At 44.2% G+C, this 26,307-nt stretch overlaps 1 protein-coding gene across 3 annotated transcripts in view; it reads right to left on the bottom strand.

The window, feature by feature from the left end:
- The window catches only part of NEDD4L (NEDD4 like E3 ubiquitin protein ligase), an 81,992-nt gene that overhangs the window by 46,799 nt on the left and 8,886 nt on the right, over positions 1-26,307 (bottom strand). For 2 of the 3 annotated variants that reach the window (XM_071418706.1, XM_071418707.1), the window contains exons 2-5: positions 14,904-14,977; positions 5,832-5,913; positions 3,087-3,125; positions 1,648-1,701 (exon numbers count right to left, since the gene is read on the bottom strand). In XM_071418706.1, coding sequence (XP_071274807.1) covers positions 1,648-1,701; positions 3,087-3,125; positions 5,832-5,913; positions 14,904-14,977 — 249 coding nt within the window. Of the gene's footprint in view, positions 1-1,647; positions 1,702-3,086; positions 3,126-5,831; positions 5,914-10,557; positions 10,774-14,903; positions 14,978-26,307 lie in introns of those variants that run through there. The other variant, XM_071418708.1, reaches the window with a different exon arrangement.

Genomic DNA, 26,307 nt, shown 5'->3' with positions numbered 1-26,307 from the left:
TTGTTACTCAATAACACAGTCTTTGCATCCAAAATTAGGCTCCATCACATTTACTCTGTTGAGATTGGGAATAGAAAGGCAAAGACACCTGCAGAGACAGAGTGTGCTTTGGTAATTTGGGAAGAAGAAGGAACAAAGTCATTCCAACAAAAGCCATTTAAGTATTGACAGTAAGTATATGAGAGTAAAGCCAAAATAATCAGTTCAGTGTCTTCTCACTCTGTAAACACAACCTGATGGAAACCTGCTATTCCAAACCCCCCAAAGCAGTCACCTTGCCATAGACCTCCTGCAAGGAAAGCCATGGCTCCTGACCCCAGGTGCTGCCTTGGCCAGAAGGTTCCAAACCAAGGACAGACTGACTTTGGAGGCAGGACCAGAAGGAGAGTACACACAAATTGGTTCAACAATAAAAAGTGCTGAAACCGTCAGGGAAAGGCCAGTACTGCAAACCCAAACTCGAAAATCCAAAACAGCATGTCTGAAATGAGTATCCCAAACCTGTCATTTTCCAGCTGTCACTGCATACAAGGTTTTTCTCTAACCCACCTCCCTGCTCCTGTGGCACCTTTGCATTCCAATGGCACATGGCAGTTTGAGTAGCGCAAGTGGTCATTATGATCATTATATACAAATAAATATGCTCCTGGTCAGCCACTGTAGAGGCACAGTGCCACCAGTTCACCAGTTTACTTCCTCCTGAGGAAAGATCCAGTCATTCAGCTGCCCAGTCCTCTTTCTCCCCAGAACACAGCTTGTGTGGTTTCCTTTGCTCTTTATTTATTAGGAAGATAGAAGGAAAGAACCTATTCGTTGAAGCCAAATGCTTTTACACTGTCTTTTTTTAATGAAAGTATCTTTGCAACTCTGATCCTAATCTTCAGAAAGTAAACAAGTTTAGTAAAGGTTGTATTGCCCCCAGCCCAGAAAATGTTAATTCCTGATCTCATGAACAGAGATGGTGTTACAGTGTTCAAAAGGCAGACCCCCCAAGAGCCATCCACCAGTGTGCCACTGCACTGGCACCTTTAACCCCGGATGTACAGAGGGACACTGCCACTTTTCCCATGGATCAGAACTGTAACAGAAGCTATAACAGCAGCAGTCAGATGGTGAAAGCCTCCTCCAGAAAAGCTACTGCATCAGCCAAACACAGTGTAAGACAAAACCCACTAACAACATGTGAGCGTTGTGAAGCGGAGATGAAACCCAAGGGAGCATCATCCTGCCATGACCTCAAACCTTCACACATGCATTGTGCAGCTCTGAAAGCTGATGCATCTCCCCAAGCAGGATGCAGAAACATTAAAGGACTGGAAAGGGACATGAACATGATAAAGCTGCTGCTTTATCAGCAACTAAAAGGGTCAGGACTTTGGTTTGAAGTGGAAAGGCCTGCAGAAGGACAGACTGAGGGTTTTGCTGTCAGAGGGCTGGGTGAGGATGACCATTTTGGTCTGACCCAGAAGGGCACTACTTTAGTGCCCTTTTAGTCCCAGCTCAAATGGTTTTTACACCTCTATTTGTGTTTCTTGGCACACTCACTGAAACAACTGTCTGAAGACACCTCTAGGCTGTGTTGTGTTTCTATCAGCTGTGGCACACAGAGCCTGTGATTAGTGTAACACAACTAAGACAAGTACTCACCAGTCTGTTTTCATCAAACACCTCAAACAGAAGCCGATGGTTGGTTGGGTTTACCTGTGAGAAAATCCAAATGTCACTGCAAGTTCAGGAGCTGGACAGTAACAATCTGTGTACTAGATCAGGCAGCAATCAAACCAAGGTAATTAGGACAGGACTAACAGGTCTGATGTAAATCTTTACTCGAATTGGAGCACCAGAACCTTACTGCAACTGGGAAGAGCCTGGCAGTTGATATGAAAGCTTTTATTTGCTGTGCTCAGTTACTGCATTTCCCTGGCAGAGGAGCCCAGTCCCAGGACAGACTATCAGGGCTCCCTGACTGACTGATTTACGAGGAGCAAGAGTTTTGCTGCATTTCCTTCAGAACTGCATATTCAGCTATGTTTCTAACTGTCCATTGCTCACCATCTCTAGCCCATTTAGCAAGCACCCTTGGAACACCCAGCAGAAATCTCCCCAACACATAAAACAGCAAATATACCTCCAGAAAACTATTTACTTAAACTGAAGCAGAAAGACTGCCAACATTTAAAAGGACAAAATCAAACATAAAAAGAAACCTGTCAGAAAGACAAAACAGCTGCTATTAAACGACAACAAGTTTTATAATGTTTAATCCAGTTGCTCTATTTTTTCAGAAAATCTTTGCAAGCTTGGTTACTATGACCAGCATGTTTAATTAAGAAAATTTAGAAATAATATACCACAATTCTGTGGGCTGGAGATGGACTTCTCAGTTTGGAGAAAATCAGAGAACTGTGACACACATAAAAGGGTCTCAATTACTTTACAGGTCCCATTATTTCTGAGGACATTCAAGACGTTTTAACAGAGCATCTGTGAACTATACCAGAGGTTTTGCAGCAGTGTTGTGCATTCCCTTTTCCTGAGATTTTAGATCTGCATTACTCAGAAAAGCTGTTTGGTGCACATGTCCCAGAAGCATTCCCATGGCACGTTCCACTGGTGGCACTGCTGTCCCAGAGCTCCCCATCCTGGCAGCAGCTCCCCACATCCACAGAACTCCCGGCCGAACAATCCACCACATCACCCCTCAGGCACTGCTGGAGAGTAATGCCTGAAACCCCCTGAAATTCTGCCTGACCTGCTTCTGCGGGAGCTACAGCTGCACTAAAAGTCAAAAGCCAACTGTTATTTGGAAAAATATTGTCTGCAACTGAGTAGCAAAATTACTGCCCTTCACAATTATATAATTGCAGGTTGGGAAACAGTTTCCAAGGAACCCGAGGCCAATTCCTGCTGAGCATTCCATCCCTTCAGAAACACAACAGCAAGTACATCAGGGCAAGCAGGTCTTTGGAGTAAACATATAAACAAATACACAATAAGATCAGCTGTACAATCTATTTGATAAACAAAGAGAAAACAAGATTAGCTGTGCATGTTCTAATAATGACTGCAAATAAAGAGAAACTTACTCTGAAGTAAAACTCTTCATTCCATTTAGGGTTCAGTGTCTGTAAAAGAAATAACAATATTTACATCAAATGTTTATATTTTCTGGTGTGAATTATAAAAACATACATGCAAGTGACAGTTTTCTAGTGAAATAAAAGAAAAGCATGTAATAAAAGAAATTGAAAAATATACTGCCAACTAGAAATTTTCTATTGAGTTAACCAAATGTGGGAGGATATTTGACTCAGATGATCCTAAAATAGACATTAAATAAAAATAGAATTTGATGATTAAAAGACAAATCATTGAGAACCTATAGAAATAAAATCTGAAGACATTTCATTCTTGAGATTCATTTAAACCCAGATGAATTTTTTAAACACAAAGGTAACTTAAGGGCTACAAGAATATGCTCAGATTTATACTGTGAAATAAACAGAAAAATAAAAAAAAAAAAACCAAAACAAAAACAAAAAGAAACCCCAAAACCAAAACATAACAAAAAAGGTTATTCCTTGGAATAGGTAAGATATTCTTCCAATGTCCTCCCATGCCAAGGATTTTCATTTTAACAACCTGACTAAAATGCACAGAATGAACGTGCATATAGATTGCCAGCTGAAGTGAGCTCAAGCATGACATAATAAATTGACAAAAAAGAGATGAGAACTACAAACAGTAATTTGGGCAATTCAGGCTTGGGTAAGTATAAAAACAATTGGACAATATGTCCAATGTTTTTGTGCTCATGCCAAATCATTCCCTCATGCTCTCACACAGCAGAGATTTATGGGCAGAGCTGACAGGAAAAATTGGCTTTACACCCACGACAATTCTGTTCTAGCAGAGAAGGGGAATCTTGGCTGTTTATCTTACTCCTTGCTATAGATCCAAGAGATTCCTCATATGCAGGGCATGAGGGCTGATTATACTGCATCTCTCTACAAACTGGGAATACAGGAGCTCATGGCAGAGCAGGAAACACTCCTTGAAAGAAAAGACCACTGTAAAGGGCAGGTGAATTAATGACAGGAAGAGCAGGGATGGGCCTGTGGGCGCAGAGAAACTTTCAGCTGTTTTCCCTGAAGGAGCACAATGTATTCAGTAAAACATAAATTAAAATGAAGCAGTAAGGAAAACAATGTTACATTTTAACTACTTATATTTATCAAGTGCTACTGCTGTTGCAAGAGAGGGTACATAAAATTTACCCAACAAAGCACTGGCTTAACCTGGGTTTTGAGGGCACTACTGCCCATTGATAATCCATTCATTCTGACTGCTGCTTAACCACAGAGTTCAGGGAAATCTGATGGACAAGGCAGCAGAGTCTTTGGTAAATGCCTGGTAACTCACAGAAATCTGTCCCACCTTTACAGGCCCCACTCTTAGTGGGCTGAGTCAGAAAGTGCAAACTTATCTTAGTGCCAGCACAGGAGAAGGAACTGCAGGAATGGCTCCATTCAGGACATGAGCAGGGAAACAATAACAAAAACTCAACCTCAAGAAGAGCCACATCCTAAAAAGGGCAAGCACTGCACACAAGGCAAGGACTGCCAGCAGTCAAGCTGAGCTAGACCTTCCTCGGGTAGTCAAAAAAGGGTTTTCATTCAATCCGGCACAGAAAAGGACAACGTGGAGAGAAATGATGCTCCTGAACACCAGAGCTCAATGGGGAGACTGGGCATTCTCAGAGATGGAGATATTTTTAATATTCCATATGGGAAAGGTAGAAGTCTTTGGAGCTCAGCACAGTCAAGGTGAAGAAATTGAAGAAACTGGATAATCTTCATCTGAACTTTTAAATTCCAGCAGGTATCTAAAGAACACACTGACCACATTACAGGAGCAAAGCCAGCAAACAGCATATACAGTTTTGTCTGCTTCAGAGAGAACCTTTTCAGCAGGGCATTCCAAACACAGCTCCAAAACGAAGCACAGAGCATTAATCAAACCTTACAGCTGTATTAACTATGGAGGGAGATAAACTGAAACAAAAAGCCTCAGAAATTTAACCTGGGTAGATCATGCCACATGAAGCTGATATTCTTCGGGTAACTTTATTTTTTCAGAGTAAGGAAACAATGTGCATTTAACCCCTTTGGCTGTAATGAAGCACTTCCAGAAGCACAGTCCAGCTGTGCAGTAGGATACAGGACATGGAAAAGGAGAACAAAAAGGGGACACTGCAGTTCCTTCTGCTGCTCCAAAAGCACTCCTGCAAGGCAGTGCTGCACAAAGTTACCCATTCAACTGAGGAACACAAAAACAAGGAGAAAAATGAGAAACTTGTGAAGGGTTAGACACAGTTACAGAGCTGAAGGAGGTAACTGCCATGCAGTCATTCCTCAGATCGACTGTACTTGGTTGTTTTAAATTTCCACCTTAGGAAAATACTTTGAAAATGGAAATTTTGAACAGAATGATCATTTTTGTTGGAAGTCAGATAAATGATAATTAAAACAGCATTTCTCAGCCCTTTATTTCAGCCATGTCTTCCAATGAAATATGAATTTGCAAAAAGAATCTGTCAATGATGCAGCCAAGCTTTGGGGAACAATATGTAACATCAGGCTCAGTCTCCAGGCCAGACAACACTGAGATGCAGGCACTTGTTCTCAGAGTTTGCTTAGGAGACAAGCACATTATCCAGCTGCTAGACATGAATGTAATGATTTTAATTAGTGCTGCATTATGTTATACAATTGTGTTCCAGTGTTCTTAATCCTTCCGAAGCCATGGAATTAGAAAGAGTATACACATACCTTTTTGATAGTTTTTGTCTGCACAAGAGCAAGTTCTCTGTTCTCATCTGCTACATACAAGGAAAGTTTCACATACGGGTCACTGTAAAAGAAGACATCAGATTTAGTGGCCTGCAATTGTACAGCCAAAGAGCATTGCAGAAGGAATTTTTCATTTAACTGGGTAACAACAGCACCTCCCAAACACTCCTAGTGGAATTGTCTTCAGTGAAAGCTCAGAACTCTGGTAAGCTACTGACACATTGAAAATGAGTGTTTGAATGTAAAACCCTGCCCATAGCAGCAGAGATCATTCCCTGCAGCTCTGTCCCTGCTCCCACACAGCTCCAGCCCACAGGCATGCCCGTAGCACTCCATTAAAACCAGGCAGGGAAAATGGGAGCCTGGAAGAGACTGGCTGCAGCTAACCCCTGGAGCTGACACAAGTGCAACAGGAAGTATTTGGAAGCAGTGGTTGTAATTGTTTTGAACCATCAAACCGAGCTGCACAGCATCAGCAGCGATTCAGACAGGGCAGAGAGTAACCTGCTGCAGTAGAAGCTGTTCCTGCCCACAGCAGAGGGTGGAACTGGATGGCCCATAAGGCCCCTCCCAACACAAACCATTCCATGGTTCTGTGCTCTAGAAGAGCATCCTGTAAGAACAGATGAACCTCACACAGGTACAACGTCAGGAGGTGGAACCAGAGCAGAGCCTCTGCTTGAAGGGGGGAAATGGGTGCCTGAGTAAAACCAGGACCCTGACCTGCTCTGGTGCTTCCCTCTCAAGGCTGCAGCACACTCTGCTGGGTGGTGACCCAAGGTTTCTTGAAAGTATCAATGAGAGACACTGACAGTACCACCAGACACTCAGATTTACCAACCAAGTCACTGAAATGCTGATACTTTTTGAAGTTAAGGAACTATTTTGTGACAGTATCACTACAGAACAAGCAGCGCTTGCATGTTCATTATACTGGATGTTCCATGTATTGAATACAAAATGCCACAAAGGTGGCAACAAGAATAAACAAGACATCTTGTGGGATTGATTATTCCCATCAGTAGATGCACATAAATGCATCTACCTAATCTGCAATTAAGTTGAGCATTAAGCAGCAATGTTTAGAAGACAGCAAAGCATCATTGTAATTATAAAGAGATGCTGGTGCTGCTTTGAATTGCCTCATGTACCATACTAATATTGACAGGTATCCTCCCAGATTTGGGTTATCAATCCATACTTAGACAATGCTCTTTTCAGGAACCCTTAGAAATACTGCAATTTTTTAGTGCTAAAATACCCTGGAAGAATCTTCTGCCTACAGAAAATGAAAACTGTGGCACAGTGGTAAAGATTATTTTTAAAATCTATTTCTATTTTAAAAAAACTAGAGAATAATTAAGTTTATTACAAATTTCAGTAAGGAAATTTTGCTTTTACTGAACAGACTACTGACATCTCTGCCTGCTCTAAAAGCGGGACAGAGTGAGTCAGACTGAGCTGAGCAGCCAAGCTCTTGGTCCCGAAGTTGAAGTTGGAGTTTACTCAAAGGACTGGATATTTGAGACTGTTTACTTGCATGCATTTGTTTACTCAAAACGATCTGGAGAGCAAGGAAAGCTGACACTGCCCCAAGTGGAAGTGTCTCACACAGCCCTGCCCTGCAGCCACCTGCTCTGCCCCCCGGGCTGCCCAGCCCCAGCGGCAGCCCAGCTCTGCACGGAGCTTGCACGGGAACGCAGCACAGAAGGGGATTTCAAAGGGCACGCTGGAAAAGCTTAGGAGTCAAAGTGACACTGGATGAGCAGAACGAAGCCCTTCCACTCACACAGATAACATCATGTATCTGACATATGGAACTAACAGTTCTGCACCTTGCTAGGAAAGCTCACTGCAGAGGTCACTTGGAGGAAAAGTACTGGGTTTGCCTGGGGAAGAGGATCAAGGATTCAATGTGGAAATGTCGCAAAACAGAAAACTACAAGTAGAAAACTTTCTCTACATCAATTTTTACACTAGTACCAGTGTAAGATGGCTAAAATGCCATCTTAATGAAACCTGCGGCACAACAAATTGGCAGTCATGGACTGCTAGGAATCTGTTAATGTAGGAAATGTCCAAGTGGAATCTACACGGTGTTCTGGTAGAATCACTGTAACACCAGAAAATGGACACAGGAAATGAACTGCAAGCCTGGAGCCTGGGGACATGACAGATGGCTAGCACATCCCCAGAGTTCCACTGGCAGCACTCAAACAGGGGCACCAACACAGGGGCACGACAGACTGACAGAGAGCTGCCCAATGCAGCACAAAGGGCGACCCAAGGGAAGCCACAGTGATAACAAACCTACGCGTAGGGCAACAAAGAGAAATTTCAAAGCACCAAGTCGTGTTTAAAAGAGAAATGAGCCCAGTCACCATCATACCAGTGACTGGAGATGGAGGGGAGTTGATTTGTGGACACCTATCTAAAATGCTCCTCGCTACAAAATTGAAAATTATTAAAAGCACCAAATCTCATCTATCCAAACATGATTGGCCAAAACCTAAAGAGAACATCAGCACCTGCCAAGATCAGGAGAACCTTGAAACTGGTAAGAGTTCTCTAGAGAATAAAAGGGAATCCTAAGAAAATGATGCTAATAATCAAAGTTATATTAATCATAATCACAACTTAGTACAAAGAGAGTTTTGCAGAACAGCCATCAAAACAATCTGAGGGTTTAAGAAATCCTTTTCCTGACCTCAGGAATCCCTCAGACATCCAGAATTAGCTATTTGCCATGGTTTTGTCAACTTGCAGTATTTGGCATTTTCTTAAAGCTCATGCAACTGTAGATATATAATTATCATCTTTCATTTGAATCTCAGCATGAAAAGGCACGCTTCCAGCTCTTCTTCTGGAGGACAATAAAAGCACTGATGACTTAAAAACTCCAGCAAAAAATCTCAAGGAAGATCAGCCTCCTTTAAAAATCACATTACTTTAGAGCAGTGTGAAACTGGGGCCAATGAACAGTGTCCCATTTGTTCACTTGAGTCTGGAATCGCATTTGCTCTATACTTTTGAAACAGTTTTGAAAGCAAGTCTCAAACTAGCTGCTGCCAGTGACATGATGTATTATTTACTTATTTTAAGCTCTAAAAGAAGGGGGTGGAGAGCACAGGCACATGTAAAAGAACAATGGAACTACCAAGGCCTACATGGCTCTATTTTTATTTTAAAAGCTGAAACCGCCTCCCCACATATAAAATTTAGTAACACTTGTTATGCAAGTGCGTGAATGCCAGGCTTGTCACATGCAGGCAAACTTTGCATTTCAAAATAGCCCGACTAGTTTCCTTTGGAACAGTCTTGCACAAGATAATTTTGCTTCTGTAAGAAATACAGAACCCTTCCCTTTATGCTACCCCTTTTCTGCCTCACATATCTGAAAGAATTGATCAGCAGCTCCTGCAATTCTGGCTGCAGAAATACCAGCACACTCCAACATGAAGGCAGAGAAGCCTCTTTCTCAAAGCCACATCCCAATCAATTCTTTCCCTGGTCTTGAGGAGACTGCTATTTGGCTATCAGTTAATCTTCATCCATCCCCTTTTCCCACCCCCTCACTCCATCCAGCCTAGCTGCACTCTCCTCAGTGCAGGTACACATAGAACAACACCCTTACTGAGCCCTTAAGGCATGTGCCTCCTCGTACTCCTAAGTCAGAGAAGTTGAATGTTTCAAAAACCCCCAAAATGAGCACCTTCAGATCTCTGCCAAGAAGAGCAGAAGACCTCAGGCCACCTCCTCCCCACGGGACTGGATGGCTGAGGGCTCTGGGCTTGCTGCTTTGGGGATCCCTCCACCTGTGGGCAGGTGTGGAGGCAGATGTGCGCAGTACTCAGCGCTGCAGGGACTGACCTGCTGCACACGGACACGCTGCTAAACCTGCAGACTGGGGGCTGTACAGGGGAAATGTGCTTCTACACACACCATGCCTTCGAGAACACCAAACTCTTACAAACTCGGATCAGTGACATACACTGTCTTCAAAAACATCCATCTCAAGGAGTCTCCACAAAATTATGGGAGCCCTTGGATAGCAGTTAACATCAGAGCTGAAATGCAGGTTATGTTTGGCAAAAGGAAATTCTGTGAACCTGGAAATGTTTTTCAGAATCATTTAATCATACTTAGAGAAACTCTGCCTGTGCATGCACTTAGTGGAGCTTTAAAAACTCCAAAATTTTTTTAAACTCCAATGTTTTGCTTAGTCACTTTTAGATCCAAAGAGATGAGGATCTAAAGTGACTAAGCAAATTCCCAAAACACGCATCTTCAAAGAAGATTAGAATTATAATGAGACACTTCTAACCAAGCTTTATGGAGAGCAGTAAAAACAATGTTCTAAGGCAGAGCCTCTTACAGTCGCTGTCATTTTATTCCAATAACCATTCCCCCGGTGACCTTCCCCATCCTGCACAGTAAGGAGAAGCACAACAAGAATACACAGCAATTAACTACAAGGAATACTCCAGAGCACACTGGCTGGGTTTTCTCCCTGGTTTTAGTTTAGCACGAGCCTTCTGGGTTTCATCTTTCTGCCTGTACTGAGTAACATCCATTAAGAGTTTTTCTCAAACAGAAGGAAGATTTTGACCTCACTGCCATACAAGTCTCCTGTCCTGTGACACAAAGTGTCCAATCACACAAGGATAAAGGAACATCAACTTCTGAAAAGAAAACAAAACCTTACCTTATCCTTCACCGAAAAGTCAAACTTGCAATCCATTGTGCCTAAGCATCCCAAAATCTCATTCTTCCATACCAAATCCCAGAGTCATTTTACAGACCTCCCATTTCCCTTCTAGTGTTTTATTTTGCAAAGGAAGGCTCACACTTCTGACTCTACAAGAAATGTAGCAAGGCTTTAGCAAAGAGCTGCTAGAGATAATGACTCACATCACAGACAGCTGCGAAGAAGTGCCTGTGGGTGAAAAAAGGAGTTAAAAATTATACCTCAAACCCCACCTCCAGTGTCTCCACCTTCCTTTACCATGTTATGTTCTAATAAGGAGTAACGAGATGGATTCCTTTTGTACTCCTGCTCTCTTGGAAGTCTCCCAGAGCAAAGAATATTTTAATCTTCCAAAACAGATGGAAGTGTAAATATGGGGTTTTTTCCTCCCTGAGGCCATTTTTTTTTGCAAAGGTTAAATGAATGCTCTAACAGAATATGCATACATCAGCCCCTGGAGCTGAGGGACTGATGTATGCATAGATCTTCCTATGCCATTTCACACTCCCAAAATACCTTAACAAGTTCCAAAATCCAGCGGGGGTGGAGAAGGAGAGAGAGAACTCCATGACACCTGGCTTTTGGAAGGGAAAAGCTCAGCACAGTAGTTCTGTCTTAAATATTTCAGACCAAAATATTTTCCTTAGATGATTTTATTGATATGCCCCTTTTTTCTTTTAAAGATACCAGATTCAGGTAATCTCACAGCTCACAGTAGACAGCAGGCAGGTGGGAAAGCTGAGGAGCTGAATGCAGAAGCTTCCTTTCTTCAAGCAACAAGAAACATTTTATGTTTCTGTATTTGTACAATTTTTCCATTAAGCAACTATCTGATGAAAATTATTTTTCACTATGACATTATAACTGTCAGGAATTATTACCAAGTCCTCTTATTAAGTAGCAAGACCACATCCTCGAAAAAGCAGCATTTCTCCATTTAAAGCTCCTGAAATATATACCCAGCGCATCCTAAAGACCACAACATGTAGGAATGGGTAAAAAGCTGCTGATTTTGGTGGAAAACCTGACAGCCTAATTCGGTCGGAAGCCATCAGGTACCGGTTGGCGGCGGAAGCTGCGGAAACTCTCTGGCACCCTCTGCTGCCAGGCACAGCCCCGGGCCCGCCCGCCCCGATGTAAAGGATGCACAGATACCCTGCGCCCACACCGGGCAGCCCAATACTCATTTCACACACCTGTATGGGCATCAACATCACGGTTTCACGAACAAAACTATCGACTATCCAGCACACTTCTGCTCTGCACTCAGCAGTGACTGCACTCATCTCAGCATTGCCCCCGGCTGCTCCCTGCACCCCATGGCTTTTATGGGAGCACACTTCATTCCCAGGAAAAGCATGAGCCATGTGTGCTTGCTGCTCTCTTCCCCTCCCCACACTGGTAATAACATTTCATTTCCACTACTCTGGACAGACTTCCACAGCAAATCAGCTAGGAAAAGGAAAAGCAACAACAGAGTATGAACTCTCCCCTACTTGAGCAGCTGCCCTCTAGTCAAGTGGCTCTGGGAATTCAGTCCCAGAGGCCCTCCAGCACCTCCCTCGGCCAGGACGCACGCAGCACTCTCCCTCTGGCACATGTGCAAGTGCTGAAGAGGCATTCAGGAGCCAGATTTTTTTTTTTAATTGTTTGATTCATTTATGATAGCACCTCCCTTCAATGGATTTGTCTCTGCTCGTCAGGGGAGCCATCGGTACCAGAAGGGGAACAGGCTGTTAGCCAATCCAGTTCCAAGGCAGCACACATGCTGGAGAAGACAGCTCCAGATCCAGTTTTCCAACAGTTAAAACCAGACATACCATAACTCAAAGTGGACTAGAAAAGTGATAGCAGACTTAAAAGAATAAGTACAGGGTAAACATCTGCCATCTCTGTCACCTGCAAAGCCACAGCCACATGTGCTCTCCTCCCATCATGAACCACAGTGACAGAACACACGTGAATTAAAGAATTCAGCCACATTTCAAGCAGCCTTGCTCACAAAAGGAGTATACAGCATGACTTACAATCCTACCAGCAGCCTGGAGCCTGCCTTCCCCAGCTCCATCATGGGTCCTGGACACATGAAATCAAACCAGAAAAAGGGCTTTTCAGAAAAGAGCAGGTAAAAGCAATAAATCCAGAGGCAACCCATAACTAACTCCTATGCCATTAGAAGCACAGCTCCCTGACAATGAAAACATCTGCAATTTTAACTGAAAAGCAACTTACATTTTCAACTTCCAGAGAGCCACATTTTCACTTACTTCACCATTTAGAAGGCAAAATACAGTAGCCAAGGCACCCCATCAGCTCTATCTTTACAGGATACAGACTATCTGAGTTCAGCCACTACCTGGATTCTTGTATGAAATTTACTAAGACACTTCAATTAAGAAGTTGGAAGGAAATAAATGTCAAACATTCACACATGTAAGCTGACACTAAATTCACAAAATCCCAATCTGCAGTATCTACAGTTCACATCACAGACTTGTAATTTTACAGAGCAAAATATAAAGCAGGTTACAGACCCCCACTTACATCTACACTAACCAGCCCCTTGTGCCCACCTCCACTGCACCTATGCAGATGAAACGCCCCACATTTAACCATCACCTCAGGGTGCTCACACTTACTAATGCACTCTACATTCTAGTTGCTCTGTGTCATTGCAGCTATAATTCCATAAATTTCTGAACTATTAGGGGAAACATAGCAAACTATGAGGTTGGAAAAACCCTCCAAGATCACTGAGTCCAGCACAAGTCCATGTCCCCAAGTGCTACATCTAACTGGCTTTTAAATCCCGCCAGGGATGGGGACTCCACCGCTGCCCTGGGCAGCCAAGCCAGAGCCAGGCAGCCCTTTTGGGAAGACATTTTCCCTAATGCCCAACCTAAACCTCCCCTGGCACAATCTGAGCCCTCTCCTCTTGTCCTGCCCTTTGTTCCCTGGAAGCAGAGCCTGACCCCCACCTGGCAGCACTTTCCTGTCAGGCTGCTGTGGAGAGCAAGGTGGTTTCCCCTGAGTGTCCTAAGATATCCTTACTTGCTATTAAAATGATTTCCTAAGTCAAAAAGAAGCCCAAGAAAATCAAACTCAAGAGAACTGAGATTTCTTTACTGTTACAATCCTCAGAAGAAAAGTACAAGTTTCTCCAGCGCTCCACACTGTAAGAGACTTTCCTTAGATTTAATCAAGAAGGAAATGCCTTTCAGATTCTGCAAGCCCACCGGCAGCGTTTTATAATGGTAAAGTTGATTAAAAGCGGGCACAACTTCCCACTGAGATGCACAACACAATGTACACCTTGTAGCCAATGCTTCACAGTCAGGCAGGAACATAGTAACTGTTCTGCCCCAGTCTGAAGCCCTGCACAGCTCCACCACGCAGAGGCACAGCAGCTGCTGGGGCCACAGCTCTGCAATGCCAACGTGTTTTCAAATCACTGAACATTAACTCATTTCAAAGATTCAAACAAATTTAAAAACACATGTAGGGAATATGTTTTTAACTCTGTTTTTATGGAAATCCTACTGATCTTGAGAACAATTTCCTTAAAATATGTTAACGGCCGCATCAATAGGATTCAGTACTAACTAAACTTAGATTTAACTTCATGCATTTTGAAAGATAAAAGTTATGTTGCTTATGGTCAGCATCAAAAACTGTTCTTCAAAACAACACATTTGGAGAAAGAAAATAAAAAAGCTTTGGCATACCATATTCTGCACATAGCTACCAAAGGAACGCTTGTTGCAAATTTCACCCAAAATACTAAAGTTGATTAAACTTTTAATTGCTGCTTTCATGTAGTTTTAAGCTAGATAAACAAGCTAATGAACAATTTGTAAGCATCATTAAATAAATACAGGAAAACCTATAGGGAGGTTCATTCATACATTAAGAAATTAGTCATTTCAATAAAAGCTAAAATTGGCTACCACTAATTTCCAACAGATAAAACCCTTCTAAGTAGATTGGAACATTTGCAGCAGAGCACTTTGTCATGCTTAGGCTTAAGAGAGCAGGAATGTCAAGCCTGAATTAACCTTCAAAAAAGAAAATGACTGGGTTTGGGTTCATTTTAGCTTCAGAACCAGCTTGTCCCCCAGCTATTACCTGGCTGGGCTCTGCAAGCCTGGCCTTGAGCTGCTTCCTGGGCTGGCAGAGCGGAGGGAGGGAGCGGGCAGGAGCGCCAGAGCTGCATGGCAGCTGTGCCAGCGCACGCCCAGCACCTGCAGGGCCCTGGCCCTGCCCAGATCGTGTTCCAAGGATCACAGGCACTGCACAACACCCACCTGGCTCCAAAGATGTCCTTCTTGGCCAGATCGATGCCAGAAACCACCTTCACCCTGAGGATTCGAGACTCCTCCTGCAACAGAAAAGAAATGGGTTTAATGTTTATTCTCTATGCCATTTGGCAGATCAGCAGCTGGCAAGAGGTTAGCAGATAGCAGGAGTCTGTCCTAGGGAGGATTTGGAAAAGAACCACCTCTTGGAAGGCTTATCTGAATGAGGAGTATTCGACTCCAGTCAGAGCTGTTAAGAGTTCAATAAAGGCAGAGCAGAAGTAGATAACAGTAATAACATCACAGCAATAATACTGTAACAATAATAGCAATAAAAGCAGAAGAGTATTTGCTGAACAGGGCCATTTCACATCCTGAGTGATCCATATACCACAAATTCATTCTGCATTGACACTGAAACTCTTCAAACACAAGGGAAATTATTCATAACGTTTTAGTAATGAGAGATGTCTGCAGTGTAAAAATCGAGGATGCACAGTTAAAAATAAATACTTAAAATGAATTTTTTAAGCCTGTCTCACCACCTTGGTGTACGAGGAGAGCTCAAAATCAGCGTTCACTGACAGATGGCAAGTCCTGCAGATGCACATCACTGGAGCATCAGCCTGATGCTCAGCTTATCACTTCACTGCACGAAGCGCCTGAGGAACATCAGTAAAAATGGCCTTTTTCCACCTTGGTTTTTTTTCACTGCGTTTGAGCAACAGGAAGAGGCCACCAAAACGAAACCTGGAAAGCCTTCTACAGAAACAGGTTCTGCAGTCCCCCATATCAGTGATACCTTCTCTCCTCTGATAAGCCTCCCAGAGCTGCAAGATACTGGATTCAATTACAGTAACTTGAGACTCTGTTCCTTGAAGCCTGTTCAGAAAACAATTACACTTTCCCACAGGTTTCTCCTGGTCTGTTTGCTTTAGGCAGCTGATAGCCAGACACAGCTTTGTGTCAGCTGTCTTGGCACGGATTTTTCCAACCGTGAGGAAGGTCAGGACCAGCCCCAGAGTAAAGCCATACCCGGGCAGCCCAACTCGCCCCTCTGGAAGGAGGCACAGCCAGAGGATCAGAAAACAACAGTCCCATTGAACCTGTCTTCAGGGCAAGTTCCACCCTGGCACATGTCCTGCCTGAGGAGCTGGGCTGCAGCAAAACAACACTTGAGACACAAATCCTTGCTGTAAACCTGGCCTTTGGTATTCTCCCCAGCAGCACTTAACACCACACAGTTACTTTCTAATTAGGGAACAGGATTTTTTCCCCAAAAGAGCCCAAAGCTTACCTGAGAGGTGACAAAACAGCATGAGAAAAAGAACAATCCAATGGACTCACAATAGTAGATATTTCCTAAGTACCATGTGCCCAGTTTTCTAGAGCAGTTTTAATATACAAAAGGCAATGAACTTGCAAATTGTGATCAAGATAATTCCTTCAATAAGAGAAGAGAGCATAGAATAAAACACAAGCAAAAACTCAGACTGTTCAGAGCTCACTGAAGTAGAACTACAGGGGAAGTTGCAATAGTTGTTTCTATCTGAGTGCTACTCAGATTCCCTCTAGCAAAGTCCAACATCAACTTTGCTAGAGTGGCATCTTCCTCCTCCTGAGGGCACCTCTGCATATTAACCGATTCAAAAGAAATCAAAGAAAAACACAAACAAACAATCCCCCCACCATCTTTGAAAGAGAAAAAAATGCAAGAGGAGGTCCCAGTGCTGGAGGATCCCCAATTGAGTTCTGCAAGATACAAAAGATAATGCTGTAGATGATCTAAACAGATGCTCAGAAACATACCTGAAGGGTCACATCCACTTTAAGGATCCCAGAACCTATGACCCTGTTCCCTCCTGCCAGAAGGCTCTCAGCCCCTACTCAATATTCCAATTTAACAAGCAGAACAAGTGCTTTTGCAAATGTTTGCTCCAATTTTCAATATGCATACACATTTATGTAATGTTTAAAAAAAAATTAAACCACCTCCTCAGTTAGTGATGAGGTCTACCATATGCATTAACTTTTGCTGACTCCTTGTATCTCAATTTCGCCCTTTATTTCCAAGTGTGCTGTGTCTAGGTAAAAAAGGAGTTAAATGATTACAGCAGCAGTGAGGTGATCTCACCTCATTGTCCACCAAAAATCAGATAAAGGATTGCTTGGCTGGGCACAGCCTGAGACTCACAGAGTACCAATTACCTGATGCAGGTTTCCACCCAGCCCTCTCTGAAAAGACTCCAAAAGAAAATTGGGATTTTGGTCGGTTTTTGTTATAAACCCAGGGCACCATGACAGGATCACTAACCACAGAAAAATTCTGTGTGAGAAGACCCAGGATTCAAACCCCAAATAATAAAGCAGAGAATGGGATAAGGAGACAGATCGGGAGGATTAAGAAGAAATGGGGATCTGACATGGCAGACAGCGAGGCTGAAGGATAACAAGAATATAGCTGGAGTCCTAATTTTCAAGTAAACGAACAAGAGCCAGCAAAGCAGGGTAACCAGGCTGATCAGAGACACAGCCGAGCTCTGCGGGACTCGAGGCAGGGAAGCAGGTACACACACGGCAGGAGCAAGGCTCCCTGGGGAGGAGCCACACGGAGGGAAATGAGGGCTTCCTCCAGCACCCGTGGCTGACCGACCACAGACACCCTGCTGCACTCTAAAAAAGCACTTGCTCAATTAGCCCAGCCATATCTTCAAAAGGAAAGAGATGCCAGAAGCAATGGTGCAACTGTGAGTGCCCTCAGCTGAACAGCTTCAGGTCCCACATGAACTGACACTGCTGCACACACACACAGACTCACAGTCCAGACCACAACCCACTCCACACAAAAACTGCAGAGCACAATTTACTGGCAGTCAAGTACCCTGACTGAGACTTCCATCAGTGATCAATCACCTAACAAGTTCTTAAAGAGCAATTTCTCAACACAAACTCCTATCTTCTGACCATCCAATATCCTTTGAGTCAGCAAGCAGTGGAGGCAAATGTACACTACAGGCCACAATCTTGGGATACTCCTTGACTTCTCCGGCACCCAAGAACCCAGCACCCACCCTCATCTGCTTATCATCCCACCCCATCCTTCCATGAGCAGCCAAATTCTCCTCCTTGCAGCATCACAGAGATCAGGATGCAGGAAACGGCAACCTGGGAACAGTTAAGGGGAGACAAGTCTTCAGAAGCCACTTGCCACTTGAGTTGTCATTTGTCGAGGGAGAATCCTTGGTTCTGCCCAGAGTTGAAACTACACAGCAGAAAGGAATTCTCTGCTGATGAGACTAAACTATATTCACTTGTGCAGGAAGAGAACACCTGGCTGCAATTTTTGTGTTCCACTGAATTCCCTGTGTTCTGTAAAGCACATATCCTAAGCTGCTTTTTGAAGCACAGTTTGAAAGAGAAGTTCAGCTCACCCCACAGAGACATTTTTCTATCCATCCTATTTCAGCCTTGCCTGGAGCATACTGAGCCCAGAAGGGGCTCCAGGTGCTGCCTCTCCCTACCCTGGGTGGCTCCTGCTTCCCCAGGCCAGGCTGTTCTCAGTGCAGCCCCAGAGCTGATGCTGCAGTTCCATTCCTGCCTCACTCAGGTTTGGCCCCTACAGTGCAGAACACAGGCAGGGATTCCAAGCAGCGCTGTCCTGAGCACTGTGACTCAATCCACTGGCTGCTGGGAACAGAGGCTGTGTGTGCAGGTGGGGATGGCGGTGGGGCTGGCAGCACTTTGGCAGCTCCCTGTAGACATTCCAGCAGCTGTCCCTGCCCATGCTCCTGTCCTGCCCCCAAACACGGCCTCCCCAGCTGCTGCAGCAGCCTGCCCTGAAGGGCCTGGTTACCTATTAGTGCTGAGCTCCCCTGTGCCGCACGTCCACACCAACTTCTGCTTTGTCCAATCATTAACATGAAGTTTACGTATTCCTGCCTTCCCAAAACATGCCAAAGGTTACAGAGTTCTCCTCTCTGCTGAAGGAGAACCTCTACACAGTTTGTGGTCTCTTAGCTGCAGTTCACAGTGCCATTTCAGAGGACTCAGCTTATTTAGGTGGAACCAAGCTGTGGAACTGGAAGCCTATTATAGATCAAAACCCAGACTTCATCAACAGTGAACAAACCTCAATTCACCTCAGAAAAGATGAAGGAAAACAGATGTATTTCCAGATTTAGTAGACACTTGTACATATATTTATCTGTGTTATTCAGATTTTGTTAGTTCTTTGTTAAACACACACCACATTCACTTTCTCCAGTTGCTCTGGAAAGCCAAGTAATTTCTTAGACCCATTAAAGTACTGACATAAAGAAAACTTATTAAGTTCTCCCCTGGATTAGTGAAATACCCTGGAGCTGGGGAGTTTAGAGAAGAGCTGTGACAGCAGAGAGAAAGAATGAAGGCCAAACACAGCGTCCCGAGCTGCTCTCTCCCCCACAGGCAGGGTGAAATGCTGCCTGTTCAAAGGGTGATCCAGGAGACGCAGCTCAGCCAGCACCAGCTTCACCGACATAGAAGTGCTGTAAAACCAACCTGAAAGAGCTTTGCAATACACATCTGTATGTTCTGAATGCACAGAAAAGAAAGCCACAGCAATCCAGCCTGGTGTAAGAAGGAAAGCTGCAGATGTCAACTTCCAACAGGACAAACAATCCCATGACACATGTAGCGTACGCATTAAGAGAACAGCCTGAAAATAACAATCGATGGGGGTATAAAATTAGAAGGTTGACTCGTTTAAATGAACAGACAAGTGTGAAAGGCACAACGGCTGGATCAATGCAAGCCAATATTTGAACAGCTGTCACGCAGACCAGGAAGATTAAACATTTAACGTGTTTTTCCAAAGGTATATAAACGCGTCTCCGAGTCAAACAGCCCGAGGCGGGCAGGTTTGTGCCCCTCCGTTCTGAGCCGCCCAGCCCGTGAGCCCAGCCCGGCTGTGCCCCCGCAGTCACAACACGGGGGCACCGAGAGCTGCACTTACCGCCGACCCCGCGCCAGGAGCCCCGCCAGGCACCGCCGCTCGCCCGCCGCCTCCGCCCGCACACGCGGAAGTTCAGCAACGGCGGCAATAAATGACCATCGCCAAGGCAACGAGGGGAAAGGCCGGCGAGCTTGGGTTTCACCGGAGAGAGCTTCACCTGAGTCACGGTGGGGGAGTGTCGGTCGGGTTCAGTTTGGCTGCTTTTTTCCCTTCCTTCTCTGTAGAGACATTTTTGATTCCAACCCATGATAGGCGCCAGAGAGGTAAATTTCCACTAACTGCGAGGAGAGAAACCAGATCCCACTGGAATGTTACCTGCACATAGAGACTCTGTGAATCCGGTTTCATCCACTGAGCACCTCATCTCTAGTTTCATTATATCTCAAAGTTTGCAAAACATAACATACTAAGAGATAACAGATCTTTAAGTCAGTGTTTTGATGGCAAAACAAATCCAAATGGAAAAGACAACAAACCTTTAATTCAGTGTTTTAACTGTGGCACTTCTGGTTTCCTGAATGAAAATTCACACACAGAGCCCTGTGTGCTACACACCCAGAATCACCCAAACACACACTGCTCAGAATTCTCCCCATTTGCGGGGGATAAATCAACCCTGCAGTTGATTGATCTGCAGTTCCAAAGCCAAATCCACTGCGTGTCACCTACCTAAGGGACAGAGTTGGCCACAGCAAGCCTAGTAACCATGTTAGGCTTCTCCTAATCTCCCAGCAACTGAAACCAGGTTCAGTGGCAGAAGAGTTGAACTGATTCTTACTTTGATTTGGTGGATTGAACCAGTCCACTTATAGCTGAGTGAAAAAAAAGTGCTTTAGGAAGCTATTCCACAACACCCTCCTGCAGAGAGTATTCCCAAATTGGCTTATCCTGTTCTGACTGGCACCTCCCTAACATCAAACAATGCTGGGCAGCCCAAGAGGGAGAATCCAAGTGGGGTGCCCTGTCTGGGGGCTGTCACCATCACCCCCAGTGAAGGCAGCTGAGAGCACCCCAAGGAAACAGCTCGATCTCTGATCACAGTGACTTTCTAAAGGCCATAGCAACAGAATGTGGAAAGCCTCCCTGTAATTCCTGCAATATCTTACTAATCTTGAAATTATCAGTGGCAATTTTGCCAACAGTGTTTGATAAAATCTCAGTTGTGCAATGCAAACAAAACCATGCACCAGGGCTATGACCCAAATCTCCACTCGCCTCTGCAAGTTCAGCACAGAAAACAAACTTAAAAGGTCACTTGGTTACAACTCATCTGGCTCAAACATTAAAATCTCTTTTCAGCTTCACCACAAGCAGCCTAGGAACCCAGCTCAGAACTTGATTCTTGCATGTGTTCATCACACTCCTCACCAAATCCCAGAGTAAATCAAACTGTGCCTTTCCTTACCCACAAAGTTCTCAACCCTTGCTGCAGGATGCAATGTATTTGTAAAAACCCCATTATTTTCTCCACAGATCACAAAATTTGAGCAACTAAACCTAAAAGCTTTTGGAGAAAAGAAGGCTATGCAGTTTGGATCATAAAGACCCTCCTGGCTGAAATGCATTGGTCAGTTCATGGAGCATACCTGGTCCTCCAGAGCACTCCTGGCCAAGCAAGGATTCTCACACAGAAGGAATCATAAGAGGAAGCAAACACCAGAAAGCATTAAAAGAACTGCAGAGTTTGGAGAACTATGGTATTCAAAAGCTGATACAACAGAAAAATAGTAAATGTTTTACAATAGTGATTTAGGTCCTATTTCAGACCTCTAAAGAAAAGGGACTATATTCATGTTTTCCTTGGCTGGAATGGCATACTCAGCAGAAAAAACCACCAGGCAGAATTTCATCAAGGCACCAGTTTGTCTTAAAGGGACACTATAACGATGCTGCTCTTCCAAGGGGACAAACCAGAAGGAAAGAGCACACAAAACTGGAATGAGCAAGTTGGAACACAGACACCAGGAGTGGTGCTTAGGGATCAAAGGTACCCACACACCAGTGACAGTGCATGGGACCAGGAGTCCAGACACCCAGCCCAATGCACCATTAACAAACAGGCTCAAACCACAGTGCTGCCTTCTGCATCCAAACTGAGCATTTACTGTGAATTTCAACAGAAAATTCCTAAAGACAATCTGACAGAACATCTCTTCCTTCCCTCTGGGGATACAAAAACCAAACTGATTAACTAAAACATCAAGGTTTTATTTCAACAAGTACCCCACTTTCTGACATGCCCAAACTACCATAAAACAAAGGAACGATGATTCTCTGTGTAGGATTCTGCCAGTGCCAGGACACTGGCCCTGACACTGGCAAAAGAACAAGGCAGGCTGGCTAATTTCAAATCCTCATTATCCTCAGGTCAGGGCCCACGGGGATCCATTACTTTCCAGCAGTACTTCAAAACTTACTAGGCAAAAGAGAATCACTAAAAAGCCATGTCCCCAGTGGATGTGTGACAACCCCGTCCAGTAACAAGAAAGGGTCTGAATTCCCAATTAGCAGCCTGCAGCAAGGACTCACAGAAGGACCTGACAGGAGGACTTGCTTTCAAAGCAGCTGCTCTAGAACAACACAAAGGTTTTTACATTTCACTAAAGGAACCTCTGATACATTTATAATTTAATTATTCTTTTAAAGAAACATTAAACATCTTGCACTGGTGTTTTGTGATCTCATGAAATGCACTAGGCCCATAACATTCAAACTTCTAAAAAGTGAAAAATTATGCCTTACACTTAATACAATAATCTCCATTTTTTTCCTGCGTGAAATGGCACACAAATCCAGTGTAATGTTGTATTTTAGACAATCAGTTCCCACAAAAATCCACCAATGCATCCAAAAGCCTCCCTCAGTGCTCAGCAGACACACCCACTCCCCGCCCGAATTCAGCAGCGATGTCACTCTGCTTAATGCCATTCCCAGCTCGGGGCCAGGCCGGGCGGGGCTCGGAGCAACCTGGGCTAGTGGAAGGTGTGGCAGAACACGCAAAGCTCCTGTGTCAAACGGGAAGTGGAGCTGCATTCACTCCGCTAGCCCAGCTAGTTGCCAACAGATCACACAAACATGTTTATGTAACCACAATCTATACTCTTGTTAGATATTTAATGATTCCAGACCATAAACCATCAGTGGCTGCACTGTTTAATGACAAAACACACATTCAATAAAACCGTAATCCAACAATAAACTGTGATTGGAGGCTCATTTCTAACCCAGATAACTCCAGGGATCGATTCCACAGCACACACCCACAGCCCAGAGCTGCACCACTGGCTGCTTCACCTGGAGAAAAGCTGGACAGGGAGCTCCTTAAACAGGCTTTGCTGGAAAAACCTTGAGAGAAGGAAAACTATGCCAATTGACATGAAAATGCCAGTGTCACCCTTAAAACCTGAAAGAGCTCTCAACTCCTTCAGTCTCGGAAAGACACAAGGCTCAGGTACCCGGAGGTGACGGACACTCAGCCAGGCTGGGAGAAGCGTTTGCCAGAGGGAAGAGCTGGCTACACTGCAACTACTTTGGGACACCAGCACCCACAAGTCACCTCCCCTAACAGCCCACGGAGTGTCTGATGTGAGGCAGTGCTCTCGTTACTGCTCCACAGAGGCTGGAAAAATGCATTCACTTGTGCCTCAAAGGGCAAAGGGTGCTGCGGGCAGAAGCAGAGAGGCTGAAGGAGGGGGGTTTGCTCAGACTGGAGAAGGCAGTAACTCCTAATTCCTATGGATCACAGCCTGACACCTGCAGGGAATTCAGCCTGTACTCTTCACTTTTTAGCTGTTGTAATAGCTTACCTGCAGTAGCTTTAGCTCAAAGCAGAAGTTGGGAATGACAGTTTTCAGAGACACCTCATTTTCTGACACAGTTTGTTTTGTTGCATGAATCATCCTATTATCCAACCAAAAATTAAATTAGATCTTCCAGCTCCTGGCTGCAGTTAATAATTAATGTTACCATATGAGTTTCCAACCTCCCCTGGTGAAAAAATTCTTCCAAACACATTAACATTTCAGTGAGTGGTGATGTCAGTCACTCCAGCAGTTCACTCCTTTGGCTTCTCTTCATCTTGATTAAGTTTCTTTTTCCAAAAGAATAACAAGTCAAAGCCTCTAGCAGTACCTCTTGTCCAGTAAGGCTTTCCTCCCCAGGAATTTCACATTTGGGGGAAGAATCACTCCATTACAGCCTCTGCCCCCCTGCCCCCTTACAGATTAGGGGACAAAAACAAGCCACTTCAACCAGTGAAAAGGCCAAGCCAACAGGGAAGGGATCTGCTCCCACCAGGAACATCTCATGTCAGGCTTTTGGATCCTGGTTGTAGTCCTGGTGTTTCCAACCTACTTGCACACTATGTTCTACCAGCTCCTTCTACCTCTTCCTTTCCTGCTCCCTTTTTATTACAGCAGCCCTTGACAAAGCTTTGACTCTTTTTGTTCATTATAAGTATTTATTTGTGATATAAATGGATAGCCTAGGGCTAGCAGGCTCTTCCATCTGAGAACTGGTGTCTCACAAAGAACAGGAAAACTGTTCAGTTACTAATCCAGGCTTAAGGCTGACTAGACTTTGGCAAGTGAGCAGGAGCAAGCACAGCCCCTCCTGGCTGGAAAGACAAATCTTCTTCCCTTCTTCTCCAGTGCCTCCAGTAACATACAGGATATGTTATAAACAGCCAAAGATGAGAACAGAACTTAAGTTCATGTGAAAAATAATTGGAGTGAAAAAAAAGGATATTAACAAGAATATGCCCAATGCAGGAGACTGAGTAATTCAGCTGCAGAAGCTCTCTCCTATGTATACATGCATTGAAGGTGCTTTTAAAGAGGATAAATAGGTACTACCTTAATTTAAAGGCATTTTCTTCTTTTAATGGAATATGCTTGTCTTTCACACACTGTAAAAGAACAGACTCTAAAGTAAAACAAATACAGCAATAGTGATACTGAGTGCTTTTTTGGTTTGTATCAGTTCTGCTTATATATTGACGTGGAAGGCTTGGAAGTGGTTCAGGGAGGGTTGGAGTGTTGCTTGCATTGGTTGTTGGATTTGGAGTGGCCATTTGTTTTGGGTTTTTTCATTTATTAATTGTTTATGGGAAATTCCTTCAAAATTTGTGAAATTCTATCAATAAATGGATTGTTGACAGACCAAGCTCAGAGGTTAGCTCAGTCACTTGTTCCCAAAATGGTACTTGACACTGACTAGACTAAGAAACACTCATTAAAATATTCACCACTCATTATCTAAAACAAAGGCTGCACTTTGTGTCCTGCCAGGCATTCTGGATGCAAACTGGGGCTCAATGCCCCGAACAAAAGGCACATTCAGAATCCATGTTTTGCAGAAGCGCTGCAATAGGGTCAGTCATTCAGCATCCCAGAGCAGGACCTTGTCCCAGGGAAGCACAGATGCATGTTCCTCAAAGAGGCAGAGCAGGAAGGGAGCAGAGGGCACAGCAATGCTGAATTCCTCAGGCAACTTACAGGCAGTGGCTCAGCTTCCACAGCAACCAGCTGTGCAAAGAAACTGTGGCTTCTACCTGCTTATTCCTGACCCTGTATCACATTGCTACCTGCAGAGATGATGAGGTACACACAGGGCTGGTTGCTCCTGACACCACAAGGACTTTGAGAGGGCTCAGTCAAGAACTTGGGAATAAAGAAGAGGATTTTTCTTCCAAAAACACAAATGCATATTACAGTGACTGAAGTACGGCAGTGAAAAGCTCTTGGGGTCACACAAATTAACCCAAGTCTGAAGAACAAACTCAGTTTCCTCCAGGCAGGTTTAAATGAATTCACACACCCTTCTAGAAATAACAAGATGATCTCCACAAAGTCCAAATCTGCTGCTAAATGGTGACCGTGCTGTACAAAGCAAAGGGAGAAAACCAGCTTGGAGCTGCAGAGCCCAAACTGCAATGGCACAGAACTGCTTCCTTTAACAGGCTCCCACTGGAGATAGGCTGAGGCTCCACAACAACAGACAGCCTAACACATTCCATGAGATGGCATTTGTCCTGCATGCAAGCCCATACTGCAGCTGCTTATACTGAACACAGCAAAATCTGCTCCAAAGATCAGAAAACAAAAATGCTGGTAAGGAACTTGTGACACTAAGAAAAGTGCTAAAGTGGTCAGTGAAAAAACCAAAGTTGCCAGGCACAGCAATGCTCTGAGGGCAACTAAATCAAACCACACCACCACACCGGGGTCAGCAGTTTGGTTTGTGAAGACTTAGTCTGTGTTAAAGCACAAGACCCAAAATATTAATGAGGGAGGCTTTTTTCTAAAAAAAAAAGTGACACAAGTAGGCACATGATATGAGAAGGTGACCACAGGACTTGAAAACACCTTAGCTACAAACTCCAGCATCTTAACTCTGCAGACTTTGAGGCCAGTCGCTAAC

The sequence above is a fragment of the Agelaius tricolor genome, unplaced genomic scaffold (assembly GCF_023055355.1).
Source record: "Agelaius tricolor isolate 1412-34295 unplaced genomic scaffold, bAgeTri1.0.p SCAF_89, whole genome shotgun sequence".
NCBI lineage: Eukaryota > Metazoa > Chordata > Aves > Passeriformes > Icteridae > Agelaius > Agelaius tricolor.
This window is presented reverse-complemented; position numbering and strand designations above follow the sequence as displayed.